The sequence below is a fragment of the Hyperolius riggenbachi genome, chromosome 2, assembly GCF_040937935.1.
Source record: "Hyperolius riggenbachi isolate aHypRig1 chromosome 2, aHypRig1.pri, whole genome shotgun sequence".
NCBI lineage: Eukaryota > Metazoa > Chordata > Amphibia > Anura > Hyperoliidae > Hyperolius > Hyperolius riggenbachi.
In genome coordinates, this window is record NC_090647.1 from 106,247,931 (window position 1) to 106,262,481 (window position 14,551).

At 43.9% G+C, this 14,551-nt stretch overlaps 1 protein-coding gene across 1 annotated transcript in view; it reads right to left on the minus strand.

The window, feature by feature from the left end:
- Positions 1-1,271: 1,271 nt before the first annotated feature.
- The window catches only part of COPZ1 (COPI coat complex subunit zeta 1), a 64,126-nt gene continuing 50,846 nt past the window's right edge, over positions 1,272-14,551 (minus strand). The window contains exons 5-9 of the mRNA XM_068267166.1: positions 13,431-13,486; positions 11,521-11,598; positions 10,800-10,851; positions 4,244-4,282; positions 1,272-2,986 (exon numbers count right to left, since the gene is read on the minus strand). Coding sequence (XP_068123267.1) covers positions 2,939-2,986; positions 4,244-4,282; positions 10,800-10,851; positions 11,521-11,598; positions 13,431-13,486 — 273 coding nt within the window. The 3' untranslated portion in view covers positions 1,272-2,938. The remainder of the gene's footprint in view (positions 2,987-4,243; positions 4,283-10,799; positions 10,852-11,520; positions 11,599-13,430; positions 13,487-14,551) is intronic.

Consider the following 14,551-nt stretch of genomic DNA (forward strand, 5'->3'; position numbering starts at 1 on the left):
AAAAAACCTGTAAAATAACAAATGCTTTTTTTTTTTTAAACTGACCTTAGTGAATTGGGGCCATAATCTCAAAGGAGATTTTCATGAACTGCTACTTATTAACCTCCTGCGCGTTACGCCGCTCAGGCGGGTTTGCAGCAGAGTCCCCCAGTATAATTTTTAAAGAGATCGCATAGTTGTAATAGCTTCAGCTAGCACTAGGCTAGCTAGCAGTGGTGGTCGGCATCCCCCGATTACTTTTGATCCCCCCTGATCGCCGCTAAATACATTACCCAGCCTGGATCCAGCGATCAGTGCAGCCTCCCCGGACAGCTCCGCTCTTTTCTGCGACGTCATGCGCACACCCGATCCTCCCCATAGAGAGGACCGGAGATGTGCAGGGAAGCTGTGCGATCGCTGGATCCAGGCTGGGTAATGTATTTAGCGGCGATGGGGGGGATCAAAAGTAATCTGGGGATGCCGGCCACCACTGCTAGCTAGCCTAGTGCTAGCTGGAGCTATTACAACTATGCAATCTCTAAAAATTATACTGGGGGACTCCTGGGGACAGCCGGTGGTATCGCTAAGGAGGTTAAAGCAAACCAGAACTGAACATTATGAGATAATCGTATGAGAGGCAACAATAATGGATGGAACTTTAAGCCCCATACACTCGCTCAACAGCGGTCTTTTATGCAGCACAATTATCAAACAACTTTTGTTGTGAAACAAGTTGAACAACCAAAAAAAGTTGCTTGCTATTGTCCACACAACTGATAAGACATCAATTCAACAGTTGGATTGACGTCTTATCAGTTAGTCTTATCAGTTGTGGGAACAATAGCAAGCAACTTTATTGGTTGTTCAACTTGTTGCACAACAAAAGTTGTTTGATAATTGCGCTGCATAAAAGACGGTTGTTGAGCGTGTGAATGGGGCTTTAGTCTCTTGTTTCTACACTCAATTTAAAAGATAGATAGGAGAGTTCTCCTGTAGAGCAGCTCACAGGAATCTACATATTACAGCGCAGGGCAGTAACAGTGGCTGAGCTATTGTTCTTGGTAAGTGACGCTAGCATCCGGTACCTTATGCTCAGGTCTCCATCCTGTAGTGAGGACTTGTTTTTTAATCACATTGGGTTTGGTTTAAAGAAAGCCAGTGGTAATAATTATTTGCATCCTCAATACAGTATTTCCAACATTCCAAAAATATTGAACTTTGTTAAAAAAACAACAAACCACAACAAAGAAAACACACACACACACACACACTAGAACAGCAAGACAATACAATTTACTTAAATGTAAGACGTTTATTAGTCATTGTAGAGGTTTCCATTTTACAGAACTTTCAGCAGCACTAAGAAGCACAACATCAGCAATAAGGAGCTGCGCACCAGACTACTGGAGAGCCTTAGTACTGAGCTGTGCATCCTCGGTGCAGTACATAGTACAAGTATACACGGCATACACTGGATTGGTCCACTAGGTTATCATGTACATTTCCACGGTTTACACAATTCTCTGTTCTACCATCAGTCAATGCGAAAGATAAAGACCCCTGCATGTGTAGTGCAAAGGACAGCACTTCAATAAGTAGGCCAGTGTGTGGCTGATCTCCTGTGGAGCAGAATGGGTGGTTTATATTGGAGGGAGGGGGGGTGGGGGGGGGGGGGAACACTTTACATCATTATGCTATTCAAAACCTGCATCCAATAATGCAGCTTAATTTTCAGTTGTGGTCATTGGTTGCTGAATAGTCTAGCGACTTCCACGCAGGATGTGTGCAGATTCTTCTTTGGAATGCTCAGAGCGGTTGCACTTGTACACACAGGGGAGCAACAGGGGTCAGGTGTACTTTAGCTTTAGGGCCATCATAAGTAGTACATGATATGTACTCACCTACAGAGCAGGAGATTAGCCACACACTGATCCTGTGTACTGGACCAGCAGCACATAACAGGGCCAGATGACTGGATGCAAAGGGATCCTCAACACTGCATTCACCAGAAATGCATTTCAGTGCCATGAGCTATTCCCCATACGGTCGTGATAAACATCAGTACCACTGTCATCACTGCCCTAGAGTGTGCGGCTTTATAGTGTACCCATAGAAACCCATATAGCACTCGGTCAAGCAAATCTGCCCCTAACTAAAGAAATGTATTAGTCATCAAATGTTTTTGTTTACACAAGTTGGAGGATAGGAGGTGAGGGAATCTACCCAACAGAAACCTCCTCTCAGGTGCTCCGAAAGGGTTTTTATTGTTCTTGGTTTATTTGGAAACGAATGCTCACTTCCTGATCTTTGAGCTCATACTTATAAGTCATGTGACCAGGAAAAGGGAGAGCCATTCAAAAGAATCTGTCACATGTAAAGGATAATATTACTTGGACAAACCAATGCAGTTGTTTGTCCCACACAAATAAAAAGTAGTACATCCTACCTACAATGTCCAGGTATGGAGATCTGGCCACTGCAGCTCTGTCCCAGCTATTCTATGCTGTCAGTAGTAAACTAAATAATCTCTGGCCTCAAAGGAGCTAAGGGGTATAAAAGGTGGCAGGACTTCTAACCGTTCAGGTGGGATTTCTGACATTCATAGTCCACTGCCCCAGGAGAAGCCCTATCCTCTTGTCTACTTCCTAGATTTATTTTGGTAGATGGAAGATAACTTCACCATTTAAAATGCCAGTATGGGCTGGAGAGCAATAAACTGCAATGGCCACACCTCTGCATAGGATGTCCAGATACAGAGGGTCTAGTTTAGTGCACTTTGGAGATGAGGCAAATAAAACACACACTTCTATGTACAGTATTGATATACTGCCTGCCTTTGGGGCTGATTTGCTTGCCAGTGTTATGAGGGTGGTTTATGGTGACAACAGAAATAAAGCTAGGGGCAGGGCAGCAGGTCCTCACATGATGGAATGGAGAAGTTCAGGTGATCGTGGATAAACTATCGGAGGAGGGACCACTTGATCTGTTCTTTTGCAGACTGCAGCACCTGAAGAGGAGAAAGATGATATAATTACAGGTAAAAAAAAACAAACTACCTCCCGTAGTGAATACAGGTGTAACAGAACTGGCAAACATGGAACACCACTCTGTCAACAGACAGGTGACTTATTCATGATTTAAATTGGAGATGAAAAAAAAAAAATCTTACTCAAACTACAATACTAAAAAACTGACTTTTACTTGAGGGAAGAAAATAGTATGAATAAGTTTAGCAAGAGGCTGCAGCATTGCAAACAGTGACAGGTTCAGAATACCTTGCAAAGGCACTGCATTCTTGTATTATCACATACTGGTTGGTGAATAAATATAGGGTAAGTAGATAATTGCTGCATCTCCTAAGAGTACTCATAAATTACTTGATTTCCTATTGAGCGATTAAGTGATTGTCTTTAAAGGGCGACCAACTTCAGTGTGGTTGATCGAAAGTCAACTGACTAGTGGCCAACACACTACAAGTGAGATCCTATGCGATTCTCCTTCACTGATCAGAGTCTGAACGATGTTGCGCCTTCATGCTCTGATTCGATTTTTGGTTTTAGTGTGGCTGGAAATCATCAGCAGGATTGAGTCTCACAGTCACTACAGGATCAAACCCAGTATGTCTGAAAGGGAGTGCATCAGCAGGGTGAGAGGGATGACACCCACTATGTAATATGCAATACAGTAAGGAGCCTGCACATCCGAAGTTATACTTTATTAGTTCCATAAAAAAATTCAAATAGCCAAAGTTTCGGAGCCACGTAGGGCCCCTTTATCAAGGCAGAATTTGCTCACAGGCAACAATCTGTCAGCTGCTTTTGCAGAGTCTCTTGTGAGAGAAGTGGAATGCCATTAATGTGAACTATAGCCGATTCCATTATGATCTATCAATATTTTTCATCCTGACCGATTGGGTAAACTGGTAGATTTGACCAGATCTTGGCTAATTTCCATCAAACAAGCAGAATGGAACACAATTGATTTCCCCTGGATCCGATAAAATAATTGAATGGAATGGTGGATGATACAGAAGAATCAAGTACATCGACTTTCAAGGGATGAAGACTGACATGCAATGTGATAGTATGACGCCTCGTACACTGCACTGCTCAGCAAGATTCCTGAATTCTGGTAAGGGGTGCAGAAGGGAGATTCATTTTCATCAATTTTACAGCCCTGGTCCAGTGTCTTCCAATACGGTCAGTGAATATATAAAGAAAATGACATCTAAAAAGAATGGTGTCCTGAAATAAAGGACTCTTACCTGAGACACTGTCTGTTCTGTGAGAGGAACGTCATCACCCTAAAAATAGCACAAATGCGTTACATCATGTACTATATGCCTGACTGTATAAACACCCTTGTGCCAGACAGACAGAAAGCGCCCCAAGCACCCCATCTTCCCTCGCTATGCCTTCCCTTCACATTAACCTCCACACTTGCAGGCACCCTACTGATCTCAGCTCTGCTACAGTGCCAATGACACCTCTTCCATCATTTGCTGGCTCTGCAGGTGGCTGTGCCAGTAGCTGGGCACAGATCCCTGTGAGAGCACGGCAAACAGTGTAACAGCATGCTAATGGTCTTCATAAATCTGCCTTCTCAGCAGGCATTCACAGTGAGCTGTGTGGAGGACCCAAGGGACAGATGCCAGTACGAGAAACAACATATGGTGACACGGCACTTAACCACTTCAACACTGGCACAGCTACACGCTCAACAGCGCAACAAAGTTCTAATATTTCCTCAACAAAGAGCCCTTACAGGGAACAGGAAACCTCCACTGTTCATGCTCCATAGTTACACTAATATCACGCTGAAGATGGCGCCATTTTTCTGTGGGGTAACAGTGCAAAAGGCTACACCCCATCGCTCTGTACACCCATCAGAGAGTAATACATATTAAAAACACAGACACACACACACACACACACACACACACACACACATACAAAACAGGGTGGCGGCACATTTAGCGCAGTATTGTACCCATTACCACACGTTACTTGCGTTGCAGTATAACTGGCTGTGGTATGGTAATGCACTGCATACTTGACGCACAGGTTAGTGAAAAGTACGCTTCACTTTTACTGTGGACTTTATGCTTGCTGTGCAGTGCCACTGCCCTGATCCGTTGCGGTCACAGGGAACGCAGCCTCAGGGTCACTGTGAACATGGCCTTACACTTGGAACATGTTACATAGTTATGGCTGGGGTATGTTCTGTTTACAAAGCCCTACTGCTTTTATGCGCACCTTTGTGTGTAATTTGTACTGTTCAGCACACATTAGTAGGGAGCTTCAATATTTTGGTCCCACTGGTAGCTGCATGTACTATATACAGATGGACAGATCTCTGATACATGAGCTCCTTATTTATGTGTATTTTGTATTCACATTCTACTTGGCAATTTTACAAGGAAAGTTATAGATAGAGGGGGAAACAGTTAAAACAGGGATTTAATGTGGTCACTGACTCTGTTGGGGAGGGTCTCCTTAATGGACCACAAAACATACAACCTAGATTATACAATTTTATCACATCTACAGATTGTTAGAGGACCAGCAGATTGAGCATACTTTGAACAGGTTGTTTAAGTAAGCGCTCATACTATAGGACAGTGGCAAGATTGTACAATCACAATTGTTTGGTTAGTGGCAAGCCTAAAGCTAGCCATACACACACAATTTTTACAGGCAGATTCGTACACAGTGATTGAATCTGCTGGTTCTCTGCTACGCAATGAGCAGCATCCAGCAGGATTTCGATTGATTTGCAGCAAAGATTGAACGAAATCACGATCGGAAGGTAAATTTCATTTGATTGGGTGCAGCGTTAAATTGCTGGCCCATACATAGCACTGTATTAAACTGTGCAACGCTGCAGTTCGATACATTTTCAATATATTTCATGGTGAAATCTATTGAAAATCTGTGTGCAGTATACGGGGCAAAACTAAATCCCTCTCTGATTAGATTCAGATCAGAGGGGAAATCGATCACTGGGCAAAAATCTAAACATGTATGGCCAGCATAACTTCTTAGTGACCTCTAACACCTCCTTACCTATATATCTTTACTGCCGGTTGTGTCCCCCATTAGGAAGATCACATCTCACTCCCTGGTAGGGATGATCAAAGATATGCAAATTTTTCAGAGTTGATGAAAATGGTTATGAAAATATATGCAGTTTGAAAACTGACCAATTAATTTAAACCTGGGTTTAAACTGCTTGATCCATCTCCAAATTGAATATATTTGCATACAAATTTGCATAATTTCAGAACCATTTGCATCTCATTGATCATCCCTAGTGAACAGTTCTAGTGAAACAGGAAGGGAGAGGATAGATTTTCAACTAGAACTCAGACAGAGGTTTTAGACCTAAAAGGAAAAAAAAAAATTGTCTGGAGCTAGACTATAAAAAGGGGCCAATCAGACAAATGCACTGTAATAAAGAGTCTAAAACCCTTGAAGCTGAATAGAGGCAGCATCGCTCTCCTCTACTGTCATCCACACATGAGCATATTGTCATTTCCAGCTGGTGCTGCATAATTTCACTGTAAAATCAACTTCTGCATATTATATTCAAAATCATTCAACACAACCGTCACTTCTTAACATTTAATAGAAATACTAAAGAGCCAATTTCTAAAAACATTAAAAGATATGAAATGTAGTTTTGCAACTTTAATACAATTTTTAGTGGTATAGATTTATAAAGATGTAAAAAGGCACCCAGGGGCCCGTTTCAAAAAGTGGAGGCGGCAAATCTGCCATCTAGCGCTCCCCTCATTGTAGCGTATTGTAAAACAGTCTATGTATAAAAGCCCAATCTGGTGTTTTTTGGCCCGATTTAAGTGTACCCAAGATGGTGTAATAATAACAAAACAAAAATTAGATCCTTACCCAAGAAGGAGGGAAGCGTCTGGTTCCTTTGCAGGGGGTTTCTCAACCCTGGAACTCACCATTGCCATGCCCTGCTGGCCCTCACCATTGCCACCATCTGCCGGCCCTCACCATTGCCACCTCCTGCCGGCCCTCACCATCTTTAAAACATATCCGACAAGAGCTTCTAGAGTATGTTTGCACTCCCTGTTGTGTACAAGTGCGGTCATACTGCACAGAATGCTGAAGTCACTCGTATAAGAGCGGCTTTGTGCCTAGGCACAGCCATACTTTCTTAGGTGCAGTATCGCCATGCTCGTGCATGAAGAGTAGCGTGGACGCAAACTTCAAGAGGTTCCCAGGTAGAGGGAAATGTCAGGAGGAGGATCCAGAGGCAACTCTCTTCTTAGGTATGCATTTGTTTCTTTTATTGTATGCCTCCTCAGCAGACGTGTATCTACAGGGGTGCACATGGGGCACCTGCTATAGGCGCCCATTGTCACCCACCTGGGGAGGGGGCGCCAGTTACTATATACACTGCCCGGCGGCGGCGCCCAGTTCAGTCTATACAGTAGGAGGATGACGTATACAACGCCCGGCGTCCAGTCCAGCCCGTACAGTAGGAGAGGACTGCCGTATCGTGGGCTCAGCGTTTCTTCTCCTCATCGTCACCACAGTAACGTCCCTCGACCCTCGCATCCCCCTCCTCCTGATTGGCCGCATGGAGCCGCCGGGGCTGATGGGGGTGGGCGGGTATTGGAGAGGAGGAACAACAGCGTGTATGTAGGCTGAGCCCGCCCCAGTGACACACACAAACAGACAATGTTGTCTGTTTGTGTGTGTCACTGGGGCGGGCTCAGCCTACATACACGCTGTTGTTCCTCCTCTCCAATACCCGCCCACCCCCATCAGCCCCGGCGGCTCCATGCAGCCAATCAGGAGGAGGGGGATGCGAGGGACGTTACCGTGGTGACTGTGCACGTGCACTGTGCTAAGGGGGCAGAGCCGAGGTAGGCAGGCAAGAGAGAGGCAGTCACAGAACTGCAAGTTATAAATAATAAGGTAATTAGAACTGAACTGTGTGCTTTTTAACCTCTGCCTGTTTTTAGAACTGTTAATATGAGTATTCTGTTTTGCTGTGCAGACTTGGGAGCCCCTTCTGTCATCTACGTTATGTTCTGATGATCTCACATTAAAATGTTTCCCTGTACTGCTGCAGGAAGGGGGGGGGTGGGGACTAGGGAGGTTGGTATGATCAGGGTGGTTTTGTTTGCTTGGTTCTTCTTCAAGTAATGCACATTACATAAGTCATGATTTATTATAAAATGTGTTCTGCAGCAGCAGCTGGCCACTGCACACCATCCCACATTTGATTTCAGTTTCAATTTCTATTTTCATACTACAGCAGGCCCCTGCTTTCACACATTTTAATTCTGTTCTATAGCATGCCACTGCTTTCCCATATAAGTTCTTTTGGCCTGAGACCTTCCCAGCAGAGCAAATATTACGTGGGAAAGCTGTGGCCTGCTGTAGAATGGATGGAAATTTGTAAGAACTACTGAACTGTGGGAAAGCAGGGGCCCACTGTATTATGGAAATTGGAAATGTGTGTCATGATTTCTCCATAAACATTGTCCATGGGACCTCTTTTACTTACCTGAGGCTTCTTCCAGAAATTAATCCAGGCCCTGTAGCCTTAGGGCCCTTTTCCACCTGCAGTCGCTAGCGTTCACGCTGAACGCTAGCGATTGCTGAATCGCAAAACCGGCGATTCCCCGACGTTTTGCGGCCGCGATTTTGCTATGCTATGCACTGCATAGCAAAATCGCAGCAAATATCGCTCCGCCGCACGTTCGCGTTCGGGTAAAAAACGAATCGCGGTAGTGGAAATGACCTACCGCGATTCCTATGTTAAAAAGCAAACCGTAGCGATTGTAAAATCGCTAGCGGTTTGCGACTTTGCGATTCAGCCAGCGCAAACGCGCTGGTGGAAAAGGGCCCTTATAGTTCTCTCGTTCGCCCGATTCTCATCTTTGATCCGCTGAAATTGTCTGCTTTACTTCGCATGTGCTGGCCCGGCGGTAGGGACCTTAATCACACTCCTGTAGAGTGTTATGTACAGGCGCAGAATGCTCTCCACCACAGAAGCTCAATTAAGTAGGTGTATCATACTCCACCAGGCCAGCGTATGGCCAATAATGCATGATTTAGCTAATTCACTCACTTTAGTCGCACACTTTACCGTGACACACAGCCGATTAAATTGAAAAAAAATTCTTAAAGACTATTTTGTGTTTTATCTGGCATTACTATAGAAATAAGTCCTATGTTTGGAGGAGGGGGGCGCAATTTCAGTGCTTGCCATAGGCGCTATTTCCCCTAGGTACGCCTCTGCTCCTCAGCTTCTCTCTAACACTGCTGCAATGAGGGTTTTTTTTCAGCTGTCAGCTCTGTATTGTTTTACAGGACACTAAAAATACCATGAAGCTTAACAGACCAATGATAGTGTAGGAAAATATTCTCTCTGCCCAGATTGACTGCTGAGGTTTACCTAAGGGTCAGTGCCCCAAGTGGAAGAGGTCTGCACTGGATACCACTGTAGGCTCCTCTGTGGTCCAATAGACTTCAGTTTATTTTTCCATATTTGAGGCAGAGAAATGCATAGACCGCTCAGCATCGTATCTATAGAAGAGTGCCTAGTAATCAGCAAAAACCACCACTCTGGTGATAGATCTTTGGGTCAACCCCAACTTGCCAGTCATGACCAAGGTTTTTACCAAGATAACGGTACGTTGTCCCACTGCTGAGCAGGGATGATCTCTGACATTAATCACGAGTAATTATTCGTGATTCAAATGAGGATTAATGACAGCAGCTGAGCGCGGGGATTGGAAGGATTATTTACCCATAACTCCGCAACGTCCCCTCCCCTCCCCTGCGTCCTAATAGCAGCGTTCCAAACCTTGCTGCCGTCACTTCCTCCTTTTGGCTTGAAGGAGGAAATGATGGCAGCAGGCTTGCTGTGCCCGCTGCCCCCCCCTTCCTGTCTGCTACCCGCTCCAGGCTGAGGACACCTGGGAGGGGGGGGGGGGGGGGAAGCAGGCAGTAGGCAATCCAGATCACCCCATGTTTTTTGTGTGCAAAATACCCTGTGAAGAGGGGATCCGTTCTTGCATTGCCTTTCACTGCCCCTGCATGTATCCGGGATCCGTGAAAATCCTGCAAATCCGGACTCTCCATTCAGTTTTTCAAACCAGATCCCGCGGATCCGCTTTTTTTTTTAAAGTGTGTGAAGACGGCCACTATTTTTAACATTGGTATCTGTGGCTCCGGTTTTGGTCTTTTAAGCAAGGGTAATCCAACCCTAACTATCTGGGAAAACAAAAAGACCAATCTGTGGTGTGCAGAGCAGCTAGTCACACTATTCCTCTTAAAGGACCTTTTTCGGTAAAAAAAAATAAAAATTGTAACATTTAAAATAAATGCATATAAAAATTGTTTATTTCTGAAACGTACTATAAACTAATTTTTTCTCCTATGTTGCTGTCACTTACAGGAGTTATCCAAAATCTGTCAGATAGGTCAGCTTTTTACTAAGTCCATTTCCTCAAGGGAGATTCTCAGTACTACCTTTATTCTTTACAAAAGCAAACCCTGGAGAGGATCTATACAAATGTCTCCCGTGAGAAGATGGACTAATCTAAAACCGGTCAGATCTGACAGATTTTCAATGCCTACTGTAAGTGACAGGGACATAGTAAGCCGCACTATAAAGTACTTTATTCCTGAGGGGAAAGTATACATTTATACATATGCATCTTAAATTTAAATTTTTTTTGTAATAGTTGTCCTTTAAGGTGTACAATGTAGGAAGACTATAAAGGCGGGGCCTGACTGGCCATTGCAGACAACACAGGGTTATACAATACATACTCTCAGGGCAACACGATGAACTACTTGCTGGGGGTCACTCTCCAAAATCACTCTGCAAAACAAGAAGAAAAGACAAGTGAGTCGCCCACTGCCGAGCTTTCCCAGGCAGCGCGGAGTTAAAGAGAAGCCTCCTCTTACATATGGTTATAGCTGGAGTACGATAGCGCAATCTGCAGACGCCTGTGATGGAATCAATCCTAATGATGTCATTACGCGGATACATAGCGGCACTTAGGCGGTAATGACATTGTTAGGAGCTGTTCTCCTTGCAGAGCCTCTATGGTGGTAACGGCTGCTCTCTCACAATTCAAACAAAAACAAGCACAGACGGAAAATGTACAACTTCCAGATTAACACTTCTATTTACAATCGCAGGAGGGTTTTACTGTCTTCATTTGTGAATGTGAATTGTCTTGATGTTCGCGCCGGCTGTTTAACCACTGAAGTGCCAATCATTGCAGCAGGCGATATGGAGCAAGACTTCAGGGAAGCAATGTAGTATTATACATTGAGCAGAGTTTATAAGCTGGAAATTAGAGGGGAAGAGAAAGTGACGGATCCGAGGCAAATAACCAAACTGGAGGCTCCAGCGCTAGGGGGTCCCGCAATGCTCCATACATTTGCCTATTGATGACATCTTAAGCACGGGGGAAGCACAGATGTCGCTGTATATTGCACGTCACACATGGCAGCTCAGGAAAGACATCAAGATGTCTCTTACCCTCCATCTATAATTTCATCAACCGCAAGGAACAGCCCTTCCATGTTCTCCAGGAGCGTGCGCTTCTCCACATTTTTTCTAGAAAACAACAGAACACATTTAACTTCAGGCGGAGGAAAAAGAATGGCAGGCTTCGCTTTCATTACATGTATTGTCATGATTCTACCTCAAAGCAAACCAGAAGTGAAAAACTGATGAGATTTGTATCTCTTTATCCAACTTTAAAATACATTTTTGGAATCCCTGTACTATTAGTTAGGGTTAAAGGATACCCGAAGTGACATTTGACAGGATGAGATAGACATGTGTATGTACAGTGCCTAGCACATAAGTAACTATGCAGTGTTCCTTTTTTTTTTTTTCCCTCTCTCTGCCTGAAAGAGTTAAATATCAGGTATGTAAGTGGCTGACTTTGAAGTGAGTCTAACTCCACTTTTTTTAATCTTAAGCACTTTAAAGTCTGAAAATCATTGCGCCTGCATTGCCGTGTCCTCGCTCCCTCTGATGTCACCAGGAGTGTACTGTGCAGACACAGATCATACTGGGCCTGGGCAGTACGCTCCTGGTGACATCAGCGGGATCGAGGACATGGCAACGCAGGCACAGTGGTTTTCAGACTTTAAAGTCTGAAATTCCAGAAGTGAACCGGAGGCGGGGCCGGAGCATCGGTGAGTGGCTGCGCGGGCACAGGACGTCTGCGGGGGACCATTAGAAGCCCCGGGTAAATTCAACTCATTTTCCCCCGACCCCCTACAGTGTCCCTTTAAAAAACTCCAGTTATCTATGTAAATAGCCATTGAGCTCTACGACTTTGAAAGTCGCAGAGAGCTCTGACTTCTGATTAGGTTATCTCAACTGTATTGTGTTTTTCTTTTGCAGAGAACAGTTCAGGACAGGTCAAAAGTTCACTGCCTGTTCTGTAAAAAACCATTTAGAATGCTGAGTAATGTTAAACTGCAAATATTAGAGAATGATGCAATGTTATAAAAGAAAAAAAAAAAAAAAAGCTGTATAACAAAAAAAAAAAAAAAAAAAAAAAAAAAAAAAAATTTTTTTTTTTTTTGCTAACAATGTTCTAGTAATTACCCCTACTACACAACCAATTCATGATATTTTTTTTCCGCTTCAGTGTCTCTTTAAGCACTCTAAGCGCTTTTGCACAGCAATTGCGTTTTTTTCAGTTCCCTATGTCAGTCAGGAAGTGAACTCTTTGATCCGGAAAATAATAAATATAATGCATTTATTCTTAAAAACGCTCACACAATCGCTGCACATCAATGTTGTTAGCGTCTTGCATTTTCCTATACCTTGCATTGAGGCTTAATCGCCTCAAAAATGGCCCATGCCGTGCTTTTCGGATCGGAAACAAACCGCTCAGATGTGAACTTTCTCATAGAGAAATATTGCACAAGCGTTTCAGGGCGATTTTGAAAATCGCCATCGCTTAAAAAAAATAAATGTCAAACAAACCCTTAGTGTGAACAGGCCCTCATTGCTTTGCATTGCTTAAAAAAAATGCTACATGCACCACACCTGCGATTTTGGAAATTGCTAGTGTGATCACTGCCATAGACTTTACATGGATACAGACTTCACATTGCCATATGCAATTTACAGTGATGCTGTAAACGCCCCCAGTGTCATTGGGGCCTAAATGGTGCTGAAGACAACACAGACGATGGTTTCTGAGAAAGAATCTTGGTAAATCCACCTCATGATCTGTGTGTGGCTTGTAACCTGCATCTGCTACAATTTCAGGACCCATCATAAGAGTTATAATATAGCAGCCATTTTCCAACGCTAAGCCTTGGTGTATAACATTTGTCAGAAGTCAATGTCAATGCAGACAGCATTAGAATGCAGCACAGGGCACAGACTGTGCCGTGACAAGGAGCCATATCATCACGTACCTGAGCATCTGGCTTAATGAGTCGAACAGGCAATTCAGAACAGCCATCAACATGAGCTGCAAGAAGTTGAAAATAAATGCAGGAAATGAGAAAAACATTACCAGCAAGCAATTTATAAAGGGGTACAGGCATCAGAAGATACAAATAAAAGGTGACATCTAAACAGAATAAAAAAAAAAATCCTTTTTACTCCATCCTCTCCATTACTAATCAGATATTAGATGAATTGAAATATGCCCACAGCTGCTGTAGAGGTCAGGGTGTATGTGTGCATGTGTGTGTCAGACATGATTATTTACAGGCAGGTGAGTCACTGACTGACACTTACCGATTCTTTCAGAACCTTCACAGAGGTCTGCATTAAAAGGACATCCAAAACCAAAAAAAAAAAGGATGTGTAATGGAGTACATACTTTTTGTTACTAATGGCATCCTTTTGCAGGCTGTGTCGTCTATTCCCCCCCATAATCCCCCTTTAGCCTAATATAAATCCCTTTAGTAGGCTCCGAGTAGTACTATGCAGGACTTTTCAACAGGAAGTAATGGCCTTCGCGAATGCACAGTAGTCTCCCCATAGTCATGAGCAAGCACCAAGAGCCCTAACAGCGTGACTATGGAGAGGCTACTACGCATGCACACAAGTCCTTATTTCCGGTTCAAAGTCTCTGAGTCTCTGACTCGTGTTAGTCTGGGCCTACTAACAGGAGTTATAATGGCCAAGAGGACACAGCCTGCCAAAGGTTGCCATTAGTAACAAAAGTATGTACTCCATTACACTTTTTTTTTTTTTTTGTCTCGCATGGCCTTCAATGTTAACCTCCATAAAGATTCTGAAAGAATCAGTGGGTGTCAGAGTTGGTAACTGACTGGCCCGTAAATGATCATGTGTCTGAAACTCTCCCGTTACCCACCTACCACCCGCCAACCAAGCTGCTCAATATCCAAAGCTCTGTTACCATCGCCAGCTGAGTTGCCGCGACCACAGCATCCCCCACTCCACAGAAGAGACCACACCGCCTTCCGCTCCCCGGAAAAGGCCTGGAGCTAGTATGTTTGAGGTGAGTCCATACAGTTCTCCAATCACAGCAACATCTACAATTTGGAGCATTCTAATTGGCCAA